General features: G+C 40.9%; 1 protein-coding gene across 1 annotated transcript in view; it reads left to right on the forward strand.

Moving 5' to 3' along the window:
- Positions 1-648: 648 nt before the first annotated feature.
- LOC124591983 (GPI inositol-deacylase) overlaps positions 649-23083 on the forward strand; it is a 173336-nt gene continuing 150901 nt past the window's right edge. Inside the window, exons 1-2 of the mRNA XM_047131785.1 lie at positions 649-984; positions 18138-18291. Of these exons, the coding sequence (XP_046987741.1) occupies positions 847-984; positions 18138-18291 (292 nt within the window). The 5' untranslated portion in view covers positions 649-846. The remainder of the gene's footprint in view (positions 985-18137; positions 18292-23083) is intronic.

The following is a 23083-nucleotide window of genomic DNA, read 5'->3' on the forward strand; positions in this document are numbered from 1 at the left end:
GCGCGCTCGACATTTTTCTACCTCTCACTGGCATTTGAAATACACTTCAGAAAATATAAATAAATCCTGCCAATGCGGCAATTTCTATCCGTGATAAAGTTTGTTGCACAATAGTTTTGTAAGATATTTTTAAAAGCTTATTTCTTTGACATGTCGCGTTTTATTGTAAAATGTAAATGTCGAGATTTCGTGCAATAATAAGCAAGAACTCATCGCAATTAACTGAAAATTTTACTTAAAACGCGGTAAATCGTATCGCCGATCTTGCTAACAATGATTTGGGGTCTAGGGTCTTGTCAATTGGAGCCAATAAGCGTTTTAAAGATCCAGTAACTTACTCGGTGGAACTTGGCACTGTTGCTTAATGCTTTAGTTAGCTAATTTCTCTTTAGCTTCCTTCCTTATTTCACTAACGAAGCTCTCCCGTTTTTGTTGAATTTATGAAGCGTTTGTCAGAATTCGTACGTCATGATTTGAACTCGTAATGTTGCGAATTTTTGAATCTGCAGTATTTCATGATGAAGAATGAACAGTAAATGCCAGCAACACATTCAATGAAACTATTTCTCATTAAATAATTAAATAAATAAAAAACAAAAACACCAACTGCTTTTCGATGGAACATAAAGTTTTCACAGGCGACGATACGAACTTTATTTGGTTGCACTACAAGGCGCTGACGCGCAAGTGCCGGCATGCCGGGTGAAGATGTATATTTACAGCGATAAAATAAATGGAAATATAATTTGTGTTTATTACTGTACTGTTTGCTGTGAAAGAAAATGAACAGTGTCAAACAAGGAGAAGTTTTTGTAACGTGTCATCCCTATCTGCAGGAGATTGGTTATGGCTGCAGTGAACGCCTTCGTAATCTTATCCTTAGCCGTATTTATGATTTTCTGCATCGGCATTCGTAACTTTTTAGTAGATTTTGAAGAAAATGGCTGTGAAATGACATATATGTTCGAGTATCCTCAATATGTCGTAAGTACTAATTTAAATATATGGAAAAAATGCAAGGTTATGTTTACTCCGAGGTACACAATTATTTTATGTGCTACCGCCTTTCCGAAGAAGCAGCAAACTTAAGCTTGAGCAGCAGCAGTAGTCCGAACTCTAGGATTCGTAAAAAAAAAGCTACATCCTAAATTAAGATATAAAATTCTAGGCAAGCGAGTGGCGTTTTAGAAAGTTATCTGATGTAATTGTTTTATTACTCAACTTCTGTTTGATAAGCATCTACAGGTTTCGTCGTTGTTGCTTCTACCTCGGACACAATTTAAATTAAGATTTCTCGTTTCAGAGGTAGTTTTTCAGGACCACAGTTTATTGTCCACGCATACAGATTTTTGGTATCCTAGATTACTTTGCTTACAGGACAGAACAACACTTTAACACTGAAAACATTTTGTCCCAGTTGTTTCTCTTCATGGTTTTGATACACTGTTTTATTGCATTTTATGCACATGAATCTAGCTTTCCAGTCTTCATTTCTCAGACAGAAGCTTCTTCTTTGGTATCTTCAGTAGAATATACCTTCTTTGTTTCAGTTCCAATAGCTTGAATGGCCTCCTCCTTTTGGAATGTTTCTGCCTGCCTGGATGTTTTTTGTGACCACAGAATATATGCATCGAGAGCTGTGCTGTCCACCATTTCCATAAATATTTGGTACAGCCAATGATTTGCTTTACGTACATAGCTGTATTGTCTTGTCTTCCTATCACTGTATATACTCCTTTAGACTCATTATAGTGAGCAATTAATAGTACTGTTTTCATTTTATTCCGCAGAGTCGTCATGGTGTTGGTTCGAAAGCAGAAAAAGATACTTGTTTTTCTTTGGAACGTTTTTCTCTTGTGTTGCATTAGACCAAAACTCTTGTGGTATTTCTCTTTTATTTCCTCCAAGAGTTCCAATTAATGCTAAGTCGTGAACCAACACTATTTCAGATAGTGGTATGTGAGTAAAAAAGTATCCTCTGAACTGAAAATATGGTCTAGCCATATATGGCACAACACATTGCCCTTGATTTACTTCTCTCTGGTTGTCCATGCATACACATAATTACATTTCGATTTTTAGCATTTGCAATACCCAAATTTTTAGTCCTGGTTTCAATGTCATATATACTCAAAATGGCATCTGCCATAGAAAGTTGCCAGTTTTAATCAACAGTGAGATAGTCGATAGGCTTATGTATGCATTCACAAAAATATCAAAAACCTCTCTTATTACCTCAAGCTTGTCATTTATATTTGCAATTCTAATGTTGCAAGTTCTTATGTCATCAAACTTAAAAACAGTTGATAATTGATGAAAACTGGTACTTGACTTAAGAGCTGTGAAACATGGATTTCAAGAAGATGGGTGGCTAGTCCATAGCTCGGAAACACCAGTGCAATTTCCATGTCTTTCCTGCCAGTAATATGGAAATAAATGCCAGCAACTGCTGATTCGTCTTGTGCTATTCTTTTGATTGTTCTTGGTGCAATTATTTGTGTAGGCCTATATGAAATACTTCTTGACTTTTTCATTAATTCACATACATGTACTGTCGAGCATGTTTTCAGGAAGAAAGAGTGCACATACATTTGTAATTGAATCTATAGTTTTACTGCCATGTATAAGTTCAGGCTTTTGTCGAACAATATTTTGAACTGGCCTCTTTGTTAACGGAAGAGTGTAGAATGTCATGTTAGACCACTTCTAGATTTGAACACAGTCTACCTGAAATAGTTGGATCTTCTTCCTTGGTGTCATTTTCTGCTAAATTTTCTTACAGTGATAGATCTGTTATTTGATGCATTTCACTCATTTCTGTGACATCATCAACTTCTTCAATAACTTCAACATTATTGTTTTCATCTTCATCATATCACAAATTGTACATGTTGCAGTCTTAGTTATAAAGATCATCTGGATTATCAGTATTTTTAATCCTTTAAAACGCCTTGCACACTGTAACCTTATGCTCAGAAATACAAGCTAAGACTGCCACAAATGAAAATAACAAGAGAGACCCATTATAAATTCATTGTTGCTACTCTTTTCCTATCTCAACAATGAAAATCATTGTACTATGTGACAATAATATTTCTGACAGTATAATTTTATTGGTTCTGCATGGAATAACAAGGCTATAATTGAAATTCCATTAGCTACAAATCTCATAGCAGACAGCCTGTGTGCTGTAATAGACCAATTTTGTATTCATGTTCTCTATATGCCTTATAATCAGCCATCTATAGGGAAATTATGGATTAATATGGATCCAAAGCAAAGTAAAATGTCTAAACAAAATGAGAAAGTTTGTCCTTGGCAACTCCTCCTACCCTGCTGAAGAATTTCTATTTCTGTAATGTTTTAAATGTGCTGGATAGTACTTACTAACTACAACATCTGTGTATCTTCTTTTTGAAAAAGAATTGGGAATGTTGAGAATGTAACCATTTGTACAAATTAATTTGTGATACGAGTGTAAAATGACTCATTCCACATAATTAAAATATGTCGTGGAAAATGATTCACGGAACATAAAACTAACTAGGCTAACTAATATTACATACAAGCTAACAAGAAATCCACTTGGACACCAAAAGGGTGGTTAGGGCTACATAATTCACGACCAACACAATACACCAATTTTCATAACTTTCAGATGGAAGTTGACTTCTTTGCTGATGGATAGATAGTAAGTGTAGTTGTCAATGTTAAGACAGTTGCTTCTGCCTGCTATTGTATAACTTTACTCTTCCACCTCCACCTTCATGGTGAGATCACAGAACACAATGAGTGAGTGAGTGAAATGAAAGGAATTAATGAATGAATGAAGTAGCACAAAACATATGTGGAGCAATATGGATAAAATAGGTTGAGAAGACCATATTATCTGAGGCTAAAATGAATGTGTAAAGTTACAGACTAGGTGAACAAAATGAAGTGATCGTACTTAAGAACAACAATGGAAAATCTGAAAAAACCACGCATAACTAGATTTGCATTAAACATCCACAATATCGTTAAAGCAAGAGCTATATTTTTTCCATTCATTTATAAGTCACTTAGATAGTTAAAACACAGCTTTACCTCGAAGTTTCAAAACTTTCTGCTTACTGTTTTGAATACAATATGTTGCATGTCTACCCAGAAATTTGACGTATTTCTACAGTTCCTAACACTTCTTCATTTATTTCACACATTTGTTTCTAAACATTTAAATCTCACTTTGAACATACTATTGGTAATTTTTGTACACATTTTCTGTAGACAGCTTTTTTGTGTTTCTTACAGATGCCCTTGGTCTTCTTTCTTTGCACACTCCAGTTTGATAGTCCTTTGCTTTTTTTATTATTATTATTTGTGTGGTCTCACAGCCTCTTCTTCATTTGATTGATGTTCTTGCTACTGTCCCACCCTCTGTTGTTTTCTGTTCCTAGGTTCATTTACCAGCTGATGAATGAATGCCACCCCCTTTAGGTTGTTTTTGGTTATTTAACTGTAGAACAGCCAAGAATTTACTGCTGCCATGGGTATTGTAAAAGACATTCATCAGCCATTTCCTGTAAACAACCCTAGTTGAATATTTACAAATCATTTGATCAATGACATCCACAGCATGATACTACAGAAGGTAACAGTTTCTGGTTTCTTCTCTCCTTCATTTACTGTTGCTTCAGGCTGTAATGTTCTGAGAATAATGACATTATCCTTCTTCTTGTATTGTTAAGGAACTGTCCCGGCAATTGCCGTAGTGATTTAGGAAAACTCAAATCAGGATGGCTTGAAAAGAGCAACTCCACAATGCCGAATATGTGATCAGTGTCTTAACAGCTGCACTGGCAACGGGTGGTCCCTGTTGTACAGTGTTTGTTGGTTTACACACAATTTGTTCCAGGTAACTTGTGATATCCTTGGAGACTCCTAGATTGTGAAGATGCTACTGTGCCCCTTGCACTGACTCTAGTCCTTTCGGAAAGCAGATTCTGTGCCTTTACACATTCAGCCATGCTCCTCAATCCTCCTGAGAAACTAAGGAGTCGGCAACCTCCCATGATGAGTGAGATGTTGAATTCAGGAGAATGACAATACATTACTGTTGCACATACTGAATCTTCACACATGATTTCCTTGCGAAAGCATTAAACTGTGATCATATATGTGTTGTAGTTATCCAGTTTCATTACTACCCATTATTACTCTGAGTGCTGTAAGAAACCTTATTGTGTAGTGTGCATTACTTATAAAGAATATTTTGACTGCCTTTTTAAACAGATGTATCTTTTTCATTTCCGTTGGCACTTTAATGTTCGATTTTGGTCTGTGATGCAAAATGCTGCTTTGGTGTTTTTTTTTCCATGGTAAATGGAACTCCAAGCTGACTCTTGTTCGATGTATAGACCTATTAGTGAAATACTTGGTAATGTTTCCTCTGATATACACCACAGATGGGCAGATGTACTCATTTGGCATTCTAAGGATGTCCAACTTTTTAAAGTAGTTCTTTACAATGAGTGCAGCTGCTAGTTCTAGCTGCTATTCGTATGGCCTTTTTCTGTAGTGTAAAAACTTTATCTGTATTTTGTTCCCTTGATCCATAGAAAAGAATACCATAGCTAAGAATATAGTGCACTCAGGCATAGTACATCACCACAAGACTTAGGCTGTTACAGACAGACACTAAAGCCCTAAGAGTGTAACATACTTATGACATTCTTTTTGCCAGTACCTTTGTGTGTGCTCATTCCATTTTAGCTAACGATCTGTATTCATCCACTAAATCTTGACCGATGACCTCAGCAATTTGGTCCCTTAAGAATTCACACACAAAATCTTAAGGCTATAAGTTTTTCATCAATGGTTAATGTGACAGATGAGTTTTGTACCCTTTTTATAATTGTATATTGCAGTGTTACTCAACCTTTTCAGTATTAATGCCTGGCATGAGGCGAAATCAAAAGACTATCTAGTAAGGAATCATTCTCTGAATTTTGTGCAGGTTTTGGATAAAGAGTTCTCTGCTCTGAAAAAATAGTATTTCGTATGTTACCGTTTTCTAGGTCCAGCTTTTGCGAAACTGGATTTTTGGCATTGGCTGTTTTGAAGACAAAATATTGATCTCAGCTAAACAAAGAAAAAGAACTCGGAGTGCCTATTTATGATTTTATTCGTAAAACTTGACTGTGATGTTGCTGTCATCTACAAAGATAAATTTTTCAATGTCTTATACCAAACTTAACTATCCAAAACTATCATCTGTGTTATTCCCAGGTTTGTTTTGCATAAAAACCTGCATCTTGCTTTGCTTGGAAGTAACTGCTTGTCATTTGCAGTAATTTCACCAGGGCAGTAACAGTGGCGGCAGTTTTGTCCATACTTCCTCTGTATTTCAGAAATAAAGAGCAAACTTGTTGAAAGCATAAAAAATCTGATAAGTTCGTGGAATCTCTCTCTCTCTCTCTCTCCATTTTGTTCATGATAAAATTAGGCCTTTAGCACAAGAAGCCTCTCTGGAGAACAGATTCCAATCATGCCTTTAAATCCCCTAACAGTACGTTTCAAATGATTTTTTTTTTTTTTTTTTTTTTTTTTTTTTTTTTTTTTTTTTTTTAATTTCATTCTGAGCATTTGATTCTGTGTGCTTTTTATAATATGTAATATTGATTCATTAAAAAGAAGCTGGAAGGCACTTGATGATGGAATCATCTGCTCAGTGACAGGCATATGCAGTTAGCACCCCTCTCTCCTTCCGGATGTTCCAAGCAGCTCTTGTAGGTGATGACATGTTAACTACCTTTCATTCCATCCATCCCATCCCATCTATAGCTGCCATCTTCACTGCTGTGCCAGCCGTTTCTTGACATTGTTGTGAAAAGGATTAGGATGAGAAGACATCTACTGAAGGTAACTCCTCAGTCTCATTATCTTTGTTATCAGTTATGTGTGGCATAAAATCACCATCTGAATCCAAAAGTAACTTCTTGATTCACTATCTGAATTCTCGAAAACATGCTAAATCTCTTCATTAGTAAGACCAAGCTCACACGACATAGTTGAAAATGCCTGTTACACACACACACGCGCGCACACACGCACACACACACACACACACACACACACACACACACACACACACACACACACAAAAGTAACTTTGTCTACCATAAGGCGACTAACAACAGAAACATAAAAAAATATGATTGAAAAGTTAAGTTACAACGCCCAGCATAGGGATGTTTCCTGCAAGACATATAACATATTTGAGGTACCAGTTTCTGAGTAGAGAAAAATACAATGCAAGTACCTTTGTACTTAGGAAAACAGCAATATTCTACAAAGAAATTAATTCAGGGGACAGTTGACTGCTCCCACTGCTGTGTGTACTTCATGAAATTGTGAAAATTGCGCAAATTGCTATACATTATAGTCAAAAATAGTAGAAATGAGAAAAAGTAACAAAATTTGATGGAAATATGTTAAAACTGAATTCATTGTTTTTCCTTTGAATTTCTGCACAACAGAGTAATTTATGGGTTAACAGAACATAGCTGACAAGCATAACCCATCTTAGGAAGGATCCTCACTGCCACCTGTAGGATTTCGCATTACATGACTTGAGGCAGAAGCAGGTTGTTGCAAGCATGTAAATGACTTAGGAAATATTACATTACCCTATCCAGAAATACAAGCTGAAAACTATTTATCTGTCAACTGTTTGAAAAAGACAAAAATTTCTCTGAGCTTCCCAATGGAAATATATCTTAATATACATATAAAACAGGATGTATGTACATACTAGGTATGCCCAGCATCTCCTCCTAAACCGCCTGATTGATTTCAACCAAATATGGTACGCATGCTGCTTGCTATATGAGAATCGGAACTGTGTAGGTTAGAACATACTAGCTCCCATAGGAGTGGAGACATAGACAAAAGGGTTTTGTGCACCTGACATGTAAGCTGCCCTGCACAACAGGCATGTTGTGTGGGTACCACCAGCATGTCTTTCAGGGGCTGCACATGCAGATTGAAATGGCTGAGCAGAGGGGGGGGGGGGCAGTTAGTGTGAGGGGGGGGGAGGATGAGGTGCAGGGGGAAGGGCAGAGGAAGGTATTGGCAGGGAGAGGTTTTAGGATGAGAGATGGGCAGAGGGAGATTAAGGACAAAGAGATGGACTGAAAGAGGATGAGGAATGTTGTGTGGGTAGTATCAGCATGCCTTCTAAACGCTAAGTGTGCAGATGAGCATGGATAAGCATAAGGGTGGACGAGAAGAGGGTTAAAGAGAGTGGTGAGGGTAATATGGTTAGAAAGAGGGGCATAGGAGATGGACAAGGAGAGGGAGAGGAGGAGATGATGACACTGGAAGGGAAAGGAAGTAGGGAAGAGGAGATGGACAGACAAATGTGTGAGAATAGATGAATACAGAAAGGGAGGAGGAGAAGATTAGTAGTGAGGGGCAGGAGGAAAAGATGAACAGTGAGACAGAGAAGGATGAATGGACAAAGAAAGAGGGTGAAGGCAGTAGAGGGGTAGGGGTAGAAGATAGACATAGAGAGAGAGCATGGAGAGACAGGTTGGGAGGGATGGTCAGAGAGAAGGGCATGAGGAAGTGGTCAAAGAGAGGGGGAGGGAGGAGTTTGACAGGGAGAGACAGACAGAGTCTGGGAGGAGGAGGAGACGGCTAGAAGCACTTAGTTCCCATAGAAACAGAGGTAAGGGCAAACACGAGTTACTTCAGTACATGCTGCAGGCTACGCTGAATGACAGGCATGTTTTGTAAGTAGTATCGGACTGTTTTTGGAGGGACTACACATGCTGATGGGGACAGACGGGGGAAGGTTGATATGGATAGAGGAAAGGAGGACAGGGAGAGGGGGCAGGAAGGACAGATGGGGAGAAGGAAGCTGGAGGCATTGAAAGGAAGAAATGGGGATGGGGTGATAGACGGGGAAAGGGAGGGAGGGAGGAGGAAAGGAGAGACAGAGAGAGGGGGAGAATGTTGTGGACAGAGAGAGGGGGGGGGGAAGAGGAGTGAACGGACAGAGAGAGGATTGGGGTACAGGCAGAGAGGGGGATAGGAGGAGATGGACATAGAGAGGGGTTGTGAGCATATGGACAGAAAAGGGAGTGGTGAGGATATGGTCAGAGAGGGGGCCCAGAGGAGAAGGGGAGATGAAGAGACAGAGAGAGAGGGGATGGGGCAAAGGAGGAAATGGACAGGTAGAGTTGGGAAGGTGGGACGATGAGGTGGACAGAGAGGGGGGGGACATAGCAGTGGACACAGGGTTGAGGAGGAGACATGTCGAACATTTGTGGAGGCAAAGCCATGGGGGAAAGACTAGTGTGTGTGTGCACCTTGAGTGCTTGCGCACATGTGCCAAATTTGGCACAGACATAGCATGCCTCAAGAGTATCAGTGACGTGAGGTTTATAATCTTCTGGCTCCAATAGCAACAGAGATGTGGGCAAAAACATGTTGTTCCGACCCCTGCAAGTGCAACATACATGTTAAGGGTAAGAAATGGTTTTCCATCTTTTGAAGTGACAGCTGCCCTGCATAACAGGTATGTTGAATTGAATGTTAACGACATACGAGACAATCTGAGTAGCCGTCTTAGATTGTTTGCAGATGATGCTGTCATTTACCGTCTTGTAAATTCATCAGATGATCAAAACAACTTGCAAAATGATTTAGATAAGATATCAGTATTGTGCGAAAAGTGGCAGTTGACCTTGAATAAGGAAAAGTGTGAAGTTATTCACGTGAGTACTAAAAGAAATCCGCCAAATTTTGATTAAGCAACAAGTCACACAAATCTGAAGGCTGTAAATTCAACTAAATACTTAGGGATTACAATTACAAATAACCTAAATTGGAATGATCACATATATAATATTGTGGGTAGAGCAAACCAAAGACTGTGATTCGTTGGCAGAACACTTAGAAGGTGCAACAGGTCTACTAAAACGACTGCTTACACCACGCTTGTCCGCCCTATTCTGGAGTATTGCTGTGTGGTGTGGGAGCCGCATCAGGCGGGACTGACGGATGACATCAAAGAAGAGCAGCTCGTTTTGTATTACCGTAAAATAGGGGAGATAATGTCACAGACATGATACGTGAATTGGAGTGGCAATCATTAAAACAAAGGCATTTTTCGTTGTGACTGGATCTTCTCATGAAATTTCAATCACCAGTTTTCTCCTCCGATTGCAAAAACATTCAGTTGGCACCCACTTAAATAGGGAGAAATTATCATCACAATAAAATAAGAGAAATCAGGGCTGGTACCAAAAAATTTAAGTGCTCGTTTCTCCCGCGTGCCGTTCCAGAGTGAAACGGTGAAGATACAGCTTGAAGGTGGTTCATTGAACCCTCTGCCAGGCACTTTATTGTGAATAGCAGAGTTATCACGTAGATGTAGATGTTGATGAAGTAACCTGCCTTATCGATGTTCATTGCAGAAGACAGTGGGAAAACGTTGCAGTCAGGCCCCTGATCTGTAGGCTGCCCAGCATGACAGTCACATTGTGGCAATAGTATGTGTAAGAGATGGACAGAGAGAAGGGAGGAGGATATGCGGAGACACAGAGGTTATGGAGGAGGAGATGTATAAGTAGAGGTGGGAGGATGAGATGGACAGAGAGATGGAGGAGGAAGAAGTTAACATGGAGAAGGGGAAGGGAGGAGGAGATGTATGCAATGTATGTGTCAAATATTGACATGAGCATAGCCACAGAGAAAAGACTAATATACATTAGCCTTTTCTCCATTTCAACATTATTTACATATGAAATCCCTTAATCAATTTCAGCTAAATTCGGCACTCCAAGAGCATACTTCAGGAGTATCGGTACCATGGGGATGACAACATCCTACCTCTCATAGAAGCAGAGATAGTGCCAAAAACATGTATTTTCCCACCCCCACCCATGCAGGCTGCCCTGCATGAAAGGCATGTTGTGTTGGAACAGCCTCAGCTTGCCATACCAACCTGCTTTGCAGGGCAGCCTACACGAGAAGGCCAAGAAACCATTTTTCAGATCCCAGCCTGTAGGCTGCCCTGCATTTTAACAGGTGTGTGATGTTGTAGAAGTATCTGCCAGCTTTTTTAACCTGCTTTGCATGGCAGCCTATACATCTGGGGCAATAAAGATTTTGAAGCCCCTAGGGAAGGAGGAGGCACGAGCTGATGGACAGAGAGGGGGAAAGGAGGAAACAACAGAGAGAAGGATGGGAGGATATGGACAGAAGTAGAGGCAAGAAGGCATATTGCATGAGTCTTATTTGTGTGTGTGGGGGGGGGGGAAGGGGGGGAGACAGGGAGAGGAGGACCGGGGTGGACATAGAGGTTTGGGCAGGAGTAGATGCACAGAGAGCAAATAGAATTGGAGCGGGGGTCAGGAAGGGGACAGAGAGAGGGGGAGAAGGAAATAGGTGGGGGGGGGGGGGGAGGATGAGGATAAGATGGAAATAGGAAGTGGACACAGGAGATGCATGGAGAGAAGGGGTTAGATGGACAGAGAGAGAGGGGGGGGGGGGGGTGAGGAAATGGGCAGAGCACCCCTAACAGAAGGGGATATGCAGAGAGTGTGGTGCAGGAGGAAATAAGCAGACATGCAGGGAGGGCGGAAGATATAGGCAGAGAGCAGGAAGAGGAGGAGGAGGGGGAGATGAGCAAAGAGAAGGACATGTACATGTGGGCTGACAGGGCAGTGAGATGGTCAGAGGGGGATGAGAAGGAGAAAAATAGAGTGATGGAGAAGGAAAATAGTCAGAGAGAAGGGGAGGTAGAGGATTGCGGGATGGGTGGAGGAAGAGATGAACCAAGTGTGGGAGAGGAGGGGATGTCAGCAATATGTATGACAGGCAAAGCTGTGGGGAAAATGCTAGAGAGAGGGGGTGGGGAGGTGGACGGGGAGAGGGAGGAAGGGGGTGGGGGACATAAAGGGGCAAGAGGGGTTGGGTAGGGAGAGGGCAGAGGATGAAATGGCAAGCACATGGGGGAAGAGGGACTGACGCAGGAGGCTGGTGGAAAGCATAGAGGGGTAGTGGACAAATGGAAAATGTAGAGGGGGAGTGGGCAGATGGAAAGGAAGAGGGGGAAGGAAATGGTCCAGAGAGAAGGGGAAAGAGGGGATGTGTAATATATATGTGCTGAAAGCATGTGTGATTGAAGATGCAGGGAAAGTGGCAGGTGGCAGTATCTGTATGTGTGGGAGGGGGGGGGGGGGGTGACATGCATGTGAATGTGTAAAGTGGCATGTATGTCTGGAATCTTCTGCCAAACTCCTGGATCAAAAGTATCAGCACTGTAGTGTTTGTAATCTGATTGCTCCAGTAGGAGCGGAGATACAGGCTGAAACTTTTTTTTTTCTGCTGTACAGGCTACCCTGCACTACAGGTGTGTTATGTGGGAATAGTTTCAGCCTGCCTTATCAATGTGTTAACCAGGGTAGCCTACATGTTAGAGGCAAGGAAGAATTTTCCAGTCCCCAACACAGGTGGTGTGGGAAGTTGAGGTGAATAGAGAATGGGATGGACAGAGAGAGGAAGGAGGAGAGGATGGGTAGGGGGAGAAGGATCCGGGGGGGTGGAATGGGAGAGGGAAGCAAGAGGGGATGGTCAGGGATATGGGAAAGTGGATATGGACAGAGGGAGGGGGTGGAACGATATGGTCAGAGAGGGAGGAGGATGAGGTGGAGAGAGAAATGGGAAAGAAAGAGGGAAAGGAAGGGATATGTGCAATGGAGAAGAAAGAGATGGACATAGAGAGGGGTTGGAGGGGCAAAAATGCAATGTACAGGGTGTCCCACTAAATCCTCCCTGATTTCAAAGACCCAGGAGAGAAAAACCACAGCAGGTACAACACTGAAAAATGCACCACATTGTAGAGCATCTCAAAGAATTTATATTCCCACATCAGAAGTGGAAAGTATCGTCGCCAGAGTGCAGCATGGTTGCATGAAGTGAAAATGGTGACTCCACAGCAGTGCACACAAGCAGTAGTGTGGTTTGCAGAAACAAAATCGGTGATTACTGTGCAAAAAAATTATCGTCGTGTGTATGAATGTGATCCACCTGATGTGAAAACAATTAAGGAATGGTACAGGTAGTTTCTGACAACAGGAAGTGTTCTGAAACGTTCTGGCAGTGCACGTTATGGAGTTTCAGAAGAGACAGTGGAGGACATCAGACAAACATTTCTCAGAAGCCTACGTAAGTCAATTTGTCAAGCATCTAGGCAACGTGATATACCTCAATCAACATTGCATTGTGTAGTTCATCAGCATCTTCGTATGTGTGCAAATTGTGCAACGTCTGACACCGAACAACAAACCACATGGACAAAAATTGTTGTCATTGAACATGTTCGTGATAGCCCTAAACTAAATGTCTGGTTTGGACTAATGCATGACAGGATTGTTGGACCGTTCTTCTTTGCGGAACAAATGGTGAATGGGTCAGTGTATCTGGACATGTTGGAGCAGTTTGTGTACCCTCAGATACAAGACTTGCAACCCAACATCATTTTTCAACAAGATGGAGTTCTGCTTCATTGGTCAACGGCTGTCCGCAAGTTTGTGGATAGGAAATTTACCAATTGTTTAATCGGACGTGGAGGACCTATTGCCTGGCCATCATGGTCACCTGACATTATGCCGCTTGATTTCGTGAAGGACCACATGTATGCAACCAAAGTGGACGATATTCCTATGCTGCGACATTGTATCACTAATGCGATTGCAACAACAACATAGGAAATGTTACAACAAACTTGGCAAGAAATTGAATATAGGCTTGATATTCTTTATGCTACAAATATTTCACATGTAGAGGTGTATTGATGATAAATAAATAACTTCTTTGAGATGCTCTACAATGTGGTGCGTTTTTCATTGTTGTATCTACTGTGCTTTTTTTCCTGGGTCTTTGAAATCAGGGAGGTTTGAGTGGAACACCCTGTATATGTCAAACAGGTGCGTGAGTGAAGCCTCATGGTAAGACTAGTACATGTATAAACCAGCTTGTATGTTTGTATGTATGTACGTATGTACATCTGTGATCTCCTCCTAAAACCCTGGATCAAATCAACCAACAGTACACGTAATGTGTATCAGTACTTGAGGGTAGAACCTTGTAACTCCAGCATGTGTGTGTGTTCACAGCCTAACATGCAGGCTGCCCTGCACATCAAGCATGTTGTGTGGGAGGAGTATCAGCCTGTCTTATAGACTTACTTTGGAAAGCAACCTACATGTCAGGGGGCAGGAAACAGTTTTCCAGTGGGCGACTTATAAGCTGCTGTACACAAAATGTGTGTTGTGTTGAAGTAGTATTGGACTGCTTTATCAACTTGTTTTGCAGGAACTGCACGTTCCAGTGGGTACAAATGGAGGAAGGTTGAGATGGATAGAGGAGGGGACAGACAGAGAGAGGAGACAGGAGGAGATGGAGATGGATATGGATAAGAGTTGGGCAGGAAGTAATGGACAGAGAGAATGTTTAGTTGCTGAATTGGCCAGAGGAATGGGGTGAAGGAGATGGACAAAGAGAGTGTTGAGGAGGGGTCAGTCTGAGAGGGGGAGGAGTGAATGTGTAGAGAGATGGGGAGGAGGAGAATATCAGAGGAGGGTGAGATGCAAGAGCTGGTGAAAAGGTGGTAGAGGTGTAGTGGGCTTGCAGAAAACAAAGAGTGGAGAGGAGGAGATGGAGAGACAGAAATAATGGGGAGCAGGAGATGGACAGATAGAGGTGGATCTTAGAGAGGGAGGAAGAGGGGATGGACAGAGAGAGAGAAGGGGAGGAGCAGATGGGGTAAGAGTTGTGGAGGAATTGATGAGCTGAGAGAAGGGGGAGGAGGAGATGAGGGATGGATAGTGATAGTGTGGAGGAGTAGTTGATGGGAGAGGCAGGTGGAAAGTGTAGAGGGATATTTGGTAGGTGGAAAAGGAAGATGGTGAGGAGGGGATGGAAAGAGGGAGAGGTGGAGGAGATGGATAAAAATTTTGGGGAGAAGGTTATGGACAGATACAGATGGGAGGGTGAGGTGGACAGAGAGCTGGGAGAGGGGGAGGGAGAAAGAAATGGGCACATTGGGGGGGGGGGGGGGGGAGGGACGTGTACAATATATGTGCTGAATGCATGTGCGAGCGATGCCATGGAGAACAGTTAGTATCAGTGCCTAGGGTTTATAACTTTCTAGAGCCAATAGAAGCAGAGATACAGCAGTCACTCTGTTGGTGGTTTTTTCACTAGATGTGCAGCCTACACATTAGTGGTGAGAAACAAATTAGCAGCCCCTTACATGTAATCTGCCCTGCACATCAGTCATGTTGTGTTGGAGTAGTGTCGGCCTGCTTCACTGACCTGTTGAGGAGGGCTACATTTGTGGAGAGGCATGGATGAGAGATGGATATACGGGTTGAACAGAGGGAAGGGGGTAGGATGGATAGGAAGAAAGGGGGCAGGAGGGGACAGACAGAGGTGAGGGGTGAGGAGAAAAGAAGAGAGACAGAGAGTGGGGAGGAGAAGGTGGACAGATAGAGATTGGAAAATAAGGTAACAGGGAGGAGATAGGAGGAAGGGGTGGGACACAGAGGGTAGGGAGGAGAAATTGTGATATGTGTGCTGAATCTGTACACACTGAAGCCATGGGGGAGGCCAAGTATATGGATGAGGCGTCAGATTCCAAAAATCTTCTTATTGATTTTTTTTATGGTTTTTCCACAAACCACAAAAAATGTTTCTACAGGTTGAATCAAACAATGCAAAGTCCAGGTTGGAATAACAATGTAAGGAAAAATAGATTACCACTTATCGTAAAGATGACACTTTTAATTGCAGGTATGTGCAACGAAAAGAGACTTACTCTTTGGCCAAAGACTTTGTCAGTAAAGGAAACCCACGCACATTCATTTACACAAGCAAGCTGATTAAGGCTTTGGGTGAAAGCTAATGTGTAAGTGTTTTTCCGTTGTGACTGTCTTCTACTCAAGAGTGTGTCTTCCTTACATTGATGTTTCTGCAGGTTGCTCGGAAACAATCTGAAAACCTGGTAAGGGTGTTGCAGGGTAGGTTGTGGTGAGAAATAATTGTTAAGAAAAAAATTCAATACATTTGCAAGTTAATTAGCTTCGAAGTTATCCATTCAGGTTGTTGCACTCACACATTCAAGCTGTCTGTGTTATACAATTAGTGTCAGTTGTTATAGCATAGGGGACAGTGCATGAGACTGCTTAGCCTTTGGCTTAGGTTTGATCCTTATTACCATCCCATGTCCAATTTTTGTATCACTCTCTTGTTCAGTTTTAGGAAACCAAATGTGGAACGTGTTTGGTGACACCATATCCGGCAGGCCACTTGAATTTGTGCATGCAACAGCATGACTGTCTCACTGCAATGTTATTTATCTCGGAAACAGCACAATTTATCATATTTTTTCTTAACATTTATTTCTCAGAACAACCTGCCCTGCAACGCCATCACAAGTTCTTCAGACTATTTCTGACCACCCTGTTTAAGGCTTTCTTAAATAATATGCTAAAATCTATGGGTCAAAAAATAGCTAATATCACAAAAAATAAGACTGCAAAGTTTGATATCTCAAACTTTATGCATTATGACAAAATGAGGCATAGTATTCTGGATAAGATTTTATGTGAATCTATACACTCAAGAAGGTAGGTTTTGTTGCAGCTCGGTGATTGGAGGGTATTTTGCAACAAATACTAACAAACCTTCTGTGTTGGAGACAGCTTATTTAATTATTATCAAAGGTTTCTTAATGTGGTTATAATTTATCTTATTGAATATTGTTAATCTCCAAATCACAAATAAAATAACAAGCCTTAACTGTGCATAAAAATAATCAGGAAATAACAACAAGAAATTAATGTATGAGTTAAACATAATGTTCAGAGTAATTGTATTAAAAGAATGAAGGACTTGATGCCTTTGTTCTTTATATCCTCAATTCATCTTCTAGTTCATGAATGTCATCCTCACTTTTAGAGGATCCAAAGTGGTATAGTTCCTTTTACACGTTATGTCTTTATAATATGACATGTTTTCATTGTCTGCCCATTGAGCACCCTAATGTTTAGATAACAGTTTGTTTACAACCTGCAACTTTTCTGGTTTGACAGATGCTCCACATAGCAACTCATCAGGGGGTCCACCAAAGAATCCTTTTCCAGTTTGGATAATTGGTCGATACACTGAAATGTCAGACATGTATGATATTTCTCTTCTTACTACAAAAGATGACTTGCTTTTTTTTATGTAGAAGTGTTTGCACTTGGAGAGTTTGCAGTGCCAAAGTGGTGGATGTTTCAATGTTGCATTAGCTAGCAATTTCCAGTCTCTTACTTTACACACATCACTTCCTAACTTTTTGATGGTGCCTTCATTTGAAGAAGCAGATGATGATGATGATGATGATGATGATGATGATTTCATGATCCCGCAGAAGAAAGAAGTGGCCAATAACTGGGTAGATTATTCACACTTCTTTGACATTAGGTGGAGTTTCATTGCACAGCCAAATGCAAAGCATTCCAGTTAGTGCAGAATTTTCATCTTGTCATGGACAACCATTGCAAAATAATGCAACGTAATTGGTGATATCGCAAACTGAAAAGTTGTCAGGCAGTTAATCAAGGACCTCCTGAAAAGTAATGTCTCTTAATTTTTTACATGAAAACTCTTAAAGCTGTTTTTAAATAAAACAAACATTTTACCATTTTACATCTATATCTTCATGTCTACATATTTGCAGCCCTCTGCTGTTAGAGACTTGTGAATTGTAGCATGCAACAGAGCAGTGTGTAATGTAACTATGTCAGGGTGTGTGGGAAACAGTGTGCTGTAACTGAGTTTTGAATTAGAAGATTTCATTCATAAATGGAGAACCCTGTGCTTTCAGGGCAGCCTGCAAGTCAGAAACAAGAAACATTTTTCATTAGAATGGTAAAGTTTTCATCATTCTTAGAATTATGGTCAATATAAACGTCTCATTCAGTATATATTTGCCTTAATAACAGTGTAATTCACATGACACTATATTCTGTACACATATGTAGCATCAGTGTGACTTGAATATGGAGTAAATCAAGTCACAATATTTGCTTTTGCAGAAAATCTCTCTCCCACAAAATGTAACAAAAAAGTACAGCCGCTATGGACTGTATGCTTATGGAGAAGGCCAGTTTACTGAGAAATTGAGGCATATGATATTTAATGGCGTACCAGTACTCTTCATTCCAGGAAATAGTGGTTCCCACAAACAAGGCAAGTATTCACTTACCTTAATTATATTCTTATTGGAGAGCTGCTGTAGCTCATCGATTAACACATAGAGGTTTGTGTAATAAATAGAGAGTATAAACAAAATAAACAACCATGGAAATGAACTGTGTTAACAACAGTAAATTAATAGAAAACTTTTGCAAACAAAATGGAACATGTGACTAAAAGTTATGCACTCGTGATAGCAGATGTACCATAATATGAAATAAATAATATTCAACCTCACATTGAAATTTTGTGTGAACAATAATAATGTGAAAAGGAATTTCTGTCTCTTGTGAAGGGGTATTAGCAGAAAGATGCCCATGCTATAACGTCGTTAGCATGCCACATGCTTGACTATATTCTTATCTATGCAACCAGAGGATTAACCAAATGTAGTCATAACAAAAACATTCAGAACACGACAATAATGAGTTTATTTGTGCACAAACACCCTGTTACAAACCAAATGTAGGTTGGGGAAGGTTTGTATATTGTGGAATTTGTGGGCCTGGGAAGTGGTTGAAATTGCAGCTCTCTCTTTCACTCCTACATGATTTAAATATATTTTTTGATGCAGAATATATTGTAATATTCTGATTCTATTAAGTTCTGTTTGGGGTCAGCTTCCAATTCTTGTACCAGATGCTGATTGTCTTAAAGCTTCCTTTCACAGTGCCTCCCCTTAACCCACTTCCAGATGGTTTATATCCCTGCTGAAGCTGCAACACCTGTCCTATCCACCCATATATCCTTTTCCAGTCATGTAACAAGTACTAGATAGTTACAATTAAAGTACAGCTATTCACAGAGGTTCAGTGTGGGCTGTAATTATTGTACGACAGTGAAACTTGGTAGACATGCTAAATTATTAACATGGACTCGATTATACTGATAATGTTAGTGAACAGTATGGCTATCGAGAATAGAGACCGTGCACTGTTAGTGAAACTGTTTTCTGTGGACTACAGGAATTACAGTGCTGCACGGAGAGAGTACCGCCAACTGAAAGGTCCGAGGAGAGGCTTGATTGTGATAATGAAATTGGGATGCTTTTAAACCATGTGCTCTGCATGAAGAGCCATTGCACTTGGCGTACATGACTGTGTGGTATGGATTCAAAATCACTGTTATTCTCGGTCCATTCGTCTTCTTTTAAGAGAATATAGCCAGATGCCCTGTCAGTTGTACTATAACATCTGCACATTACAAGGGTCTCCTTGTACAGCATGTGATTCCTGGTTTGGAAAAGTCCAACCATGTGGAAATCAGTATTTTCAGGCAAGACAGAGGCAACACCTCATCTCCCTCACCCAGTGAAAGATCTGGTTAATGCAACTTTTCACAAACTTGTTATCTCCAGAGGTTTTCCAGATGCATGGCCTGCAAGACCACTTAATCTGAATCCATGTGACTTTTGGCTCTGGGAATATCTAAAAGAATGCATTTACTGGGGACGTGTTTGGTCTCTACTTTATCTAAAGGCCAGTATGCGGGACCATGTTGCTCAAATACCATTGGAATTGTTGCGAGCAACTGTTGATCCTGTTGTTTTATGGAGGCAGCATCTTGGTGATGTCTCTGGTGTAGGTGTTGAATAAACTGTATAAGTGGCGGTTAATAATAAAATCAACATTATGCCTTTCTCACTTGTTTGACCTTTTCTGTCCACATCATGTTCCTTGTACATTACATATGGAAACATTCCTATACCTCTTTCTTGTGTTCACTGTGCCGTATTTGCACCTGGTGGCCAAAACTGGAAGTAATTTGTTTTCTAGTGTAAATTGGTTCTGCATTAATGCATTATAATATCTAACAAGTTTCATTGCCATATGATAATTACAGCCCACACTGGGCCTCTGTGAGTAGCTGCACTGTATTTATAACCATCCTGTACACCCTACCTCATTAGAGGTAGGCCTATCTTTGAAAGAAGTCATGTCAAATACAGACTCTGCTGAAACTGCTGCACTGCCTCTTATGTGGACACCACTGGCTGCCATATGTCTGCGCATTTCAGTGTCTGCTTCACAATGTATACCACCTGGATCTCTCCTACTGCTTCCTAATTATCTTAATGATATGCATAAGAATTGTTCTTCCAATACATTTTTCAATCTTGCAGCTATCCTTGCCTCAGTCTCCTCTAGCCTGTTATCACATATCCATCTCCAACCCCTGGCTACTTCTTCATCCCATTAATCTACACCCACACTACTCTCTCCCCAGTCTCCCTTTTTCTCTGTTCTCTCCCACCTCTGCCACCCCTTCCTCCCCCCCCCCCCCCCCCCCCGCACACACTGAAACATGACCCTCCATTTCAACATGTGCCACATACAACTTCATCTGCATGCAGCAGGATGGGCTCTCAGGTCTCATATTCTTCACCTGTTCCCAAGCTGGCTTCCTCCTAGCTGTCACTATCCTTTCCTAACGCCTCCACCACTCCCTTCACCTTCCTTCCTGTCACCTACTCCACCTTACACGACCCTTCACTCCAGTCAGTCTGCAGTGCAGAACAATGTAACAATCTCTCTCTCTCTCTCTATTCGTTTAGTCGGTTCCGACTCTTCGTGACCCCATGAACCAAATCACGCCACTTTTTCCTGTCTTGCACTTTCTCCCGTAGACCTTCCAGGTTGGAACACATTGCTTCTGTGATGCCATCGATCCATCTCATCCTCTGACGTCCTCTTCTTCTAGTTCCTTCAATCTTCCCCAGCATTAATGTTTTTTCCAGCGAGGCATGCCTTCGCATTGTGTGTCCAAAGTAGGTCAGCTTTTGTTTTAAGATTAGACCTTCCAGGGAGAAATCTGGTTTACCAATACACATGTATATATTTTTTTCACGAGTCCTTAACCTCCTAGAAAGAATATTGTTCGAAAGCTTAGCAGTAAATTCAACCTTGTTTACGTGCTTCAGTTACGTGGAGAGTGCTTACTTTAACTCTGTTCATTATTTTACTTTACACATACTTATCATTGTTCCTTGGTTTCACAGAAATTTCAAAGCTGAATTCTTCAGAAACTTGATAACCCTTAAAAACTTTTTATGTCACCACCTTATCAACCTAAGCACAAAATGCATCTGGGTTAACATCACAGAAAGTACTACCATAAGTAGCTTTCAGCTTTTACTTCAGGTTTTAATACTGATTTTCACTGGAACTGTAATCATTTTTACTTGTTGCTCTGTAAAGTTGTGAATACTCCAGCTAACTGAGAAAGTGTGTAATAGTTAAAAAACTGAATCATCCTACATCATATCAAGAAGTCGCAAATGTTATACGTACAATGCGCAAACAAGTGAAATAAACCATTTATGATATTTACCTTCCTATATAATAAATAGACGTACTGCAGAGATCACAACAATCTCAGCTCTAACAATGAATAAAGTACAAAATAATCATAAAAGTTGGAAAGCTGCTAAGTGAGAAGCAACAATCACATACGTATTTGAGACTGAACAGTGTGAAAGGTGTAGCACAGTGCACTGAGGTGGTGTTGAGTGGCAGGAAGGCACAAAGAAAATGACTGCTAGATATTATTCATCAGACATAGCCAGCCAAACACACACTTTACTCAAGCACACCTCACAAACAAATGGCCAGAGTTGTACCAAGGCACTTGAGCATGACAGCAACTGCATAAGGGGTGAGCAGTGATTTTTGCATGGGTGGGTAGTTGGGACATAGAAGACTTTCGGAGCAGGGAGGAAAAGCATGGTAAGGGTGGGGGAAGATGCAAGTCTTGCATGTGGGTGCATGCAGGGATGTAGTGTAGACAGAGTAATGGGCTGCTAGGTGCAGCATTGAGTGGCTATGCTGTGCAGGAGGGAGGGGGCAGAAAAATTGGAAAAGGGGAAAGGGCTATGCAGGTGCACCGGTGAGATAGAAAGCATGTGTAGAGCTGGATTGGGAGCAGGCAAGTGGAGTACAGGGATTAACAATGGTTGAGACCATGAGGAGTTAGAGGAATAAAGAATATGATGCAGGGAGAATTCTCAGCTGTGCTGTTCAGAAAATTTTGTGTTGGTGAGAAGAATCCAGATTGCACAGGCTGTGAAGCATTGCATGTCTGCCATTCAGTGCCACCTCTATGTGGTGATTAAGAATGTATTCTTTTCATGTTGCTGTATTCCATCTTGGATTTTCCACTGTTCAGCATATTTGAAATTCAGAGAGCTGAGTTTCTCCTAACATTTGCAATGTTCAAGTAACTTATGGGAATGCAGCCGTGTCGCATCACCAACAACTGCCAATATTTCTACAGGCACACACCCTGTCATTTTCAAGGCAAAACTTCAGCAAGAGAACAAGGGGTTTCAAAAACCTTGGTTTGCAGTGCAATCCTGGAAAGATATTCCATCACACAACCAAAGATGACTGACATCAGAAGTTACCAATAACAAAAATTAATAACTAGCAGGTGAGGTAGCATTAACTCTGTTTTTTAACGATGGAGAGAGTGGGATTCCATGCAGAATTTAAGCAAAAACCTCCATCTCTATTTATAATGTTACTTGCTAATTAAATTAAACTGCTTCCTTGACAACACTATCCCAGTAGCTGGAATTACGTGCCAGAATCTTCATGTTGTTATATTCCACAGGGTGACCAGTGTCAGGACAGTGTTCTGCAATAGCAGATTTACTTGGCTGTTGTAAATGTGTGTGATGCTTATGCTTGGTACACCTGTCCTCCACGGTTCTAATAGTCTTACTGATGCATTACGTGACACAACTGCAAGGAATGCGATAGAGACCTGCTGTTACCAAACTGAGATC

Source organism: Schistocerca americana, chromosome 2, assembly GCF_021461395.2.
Source record: "Schistocerca americana isolate TAMUIC-IGC-003095 chromosome 2, iqSchAmer2.1, whole genome shotgun sequence".
Classification (NCBI taxonomy): Eukaryota; Metazoa; Arthropoda; class Insecta; order Orthoptera; family Acrididae; genus Schistocerca; species Schistocerca americana.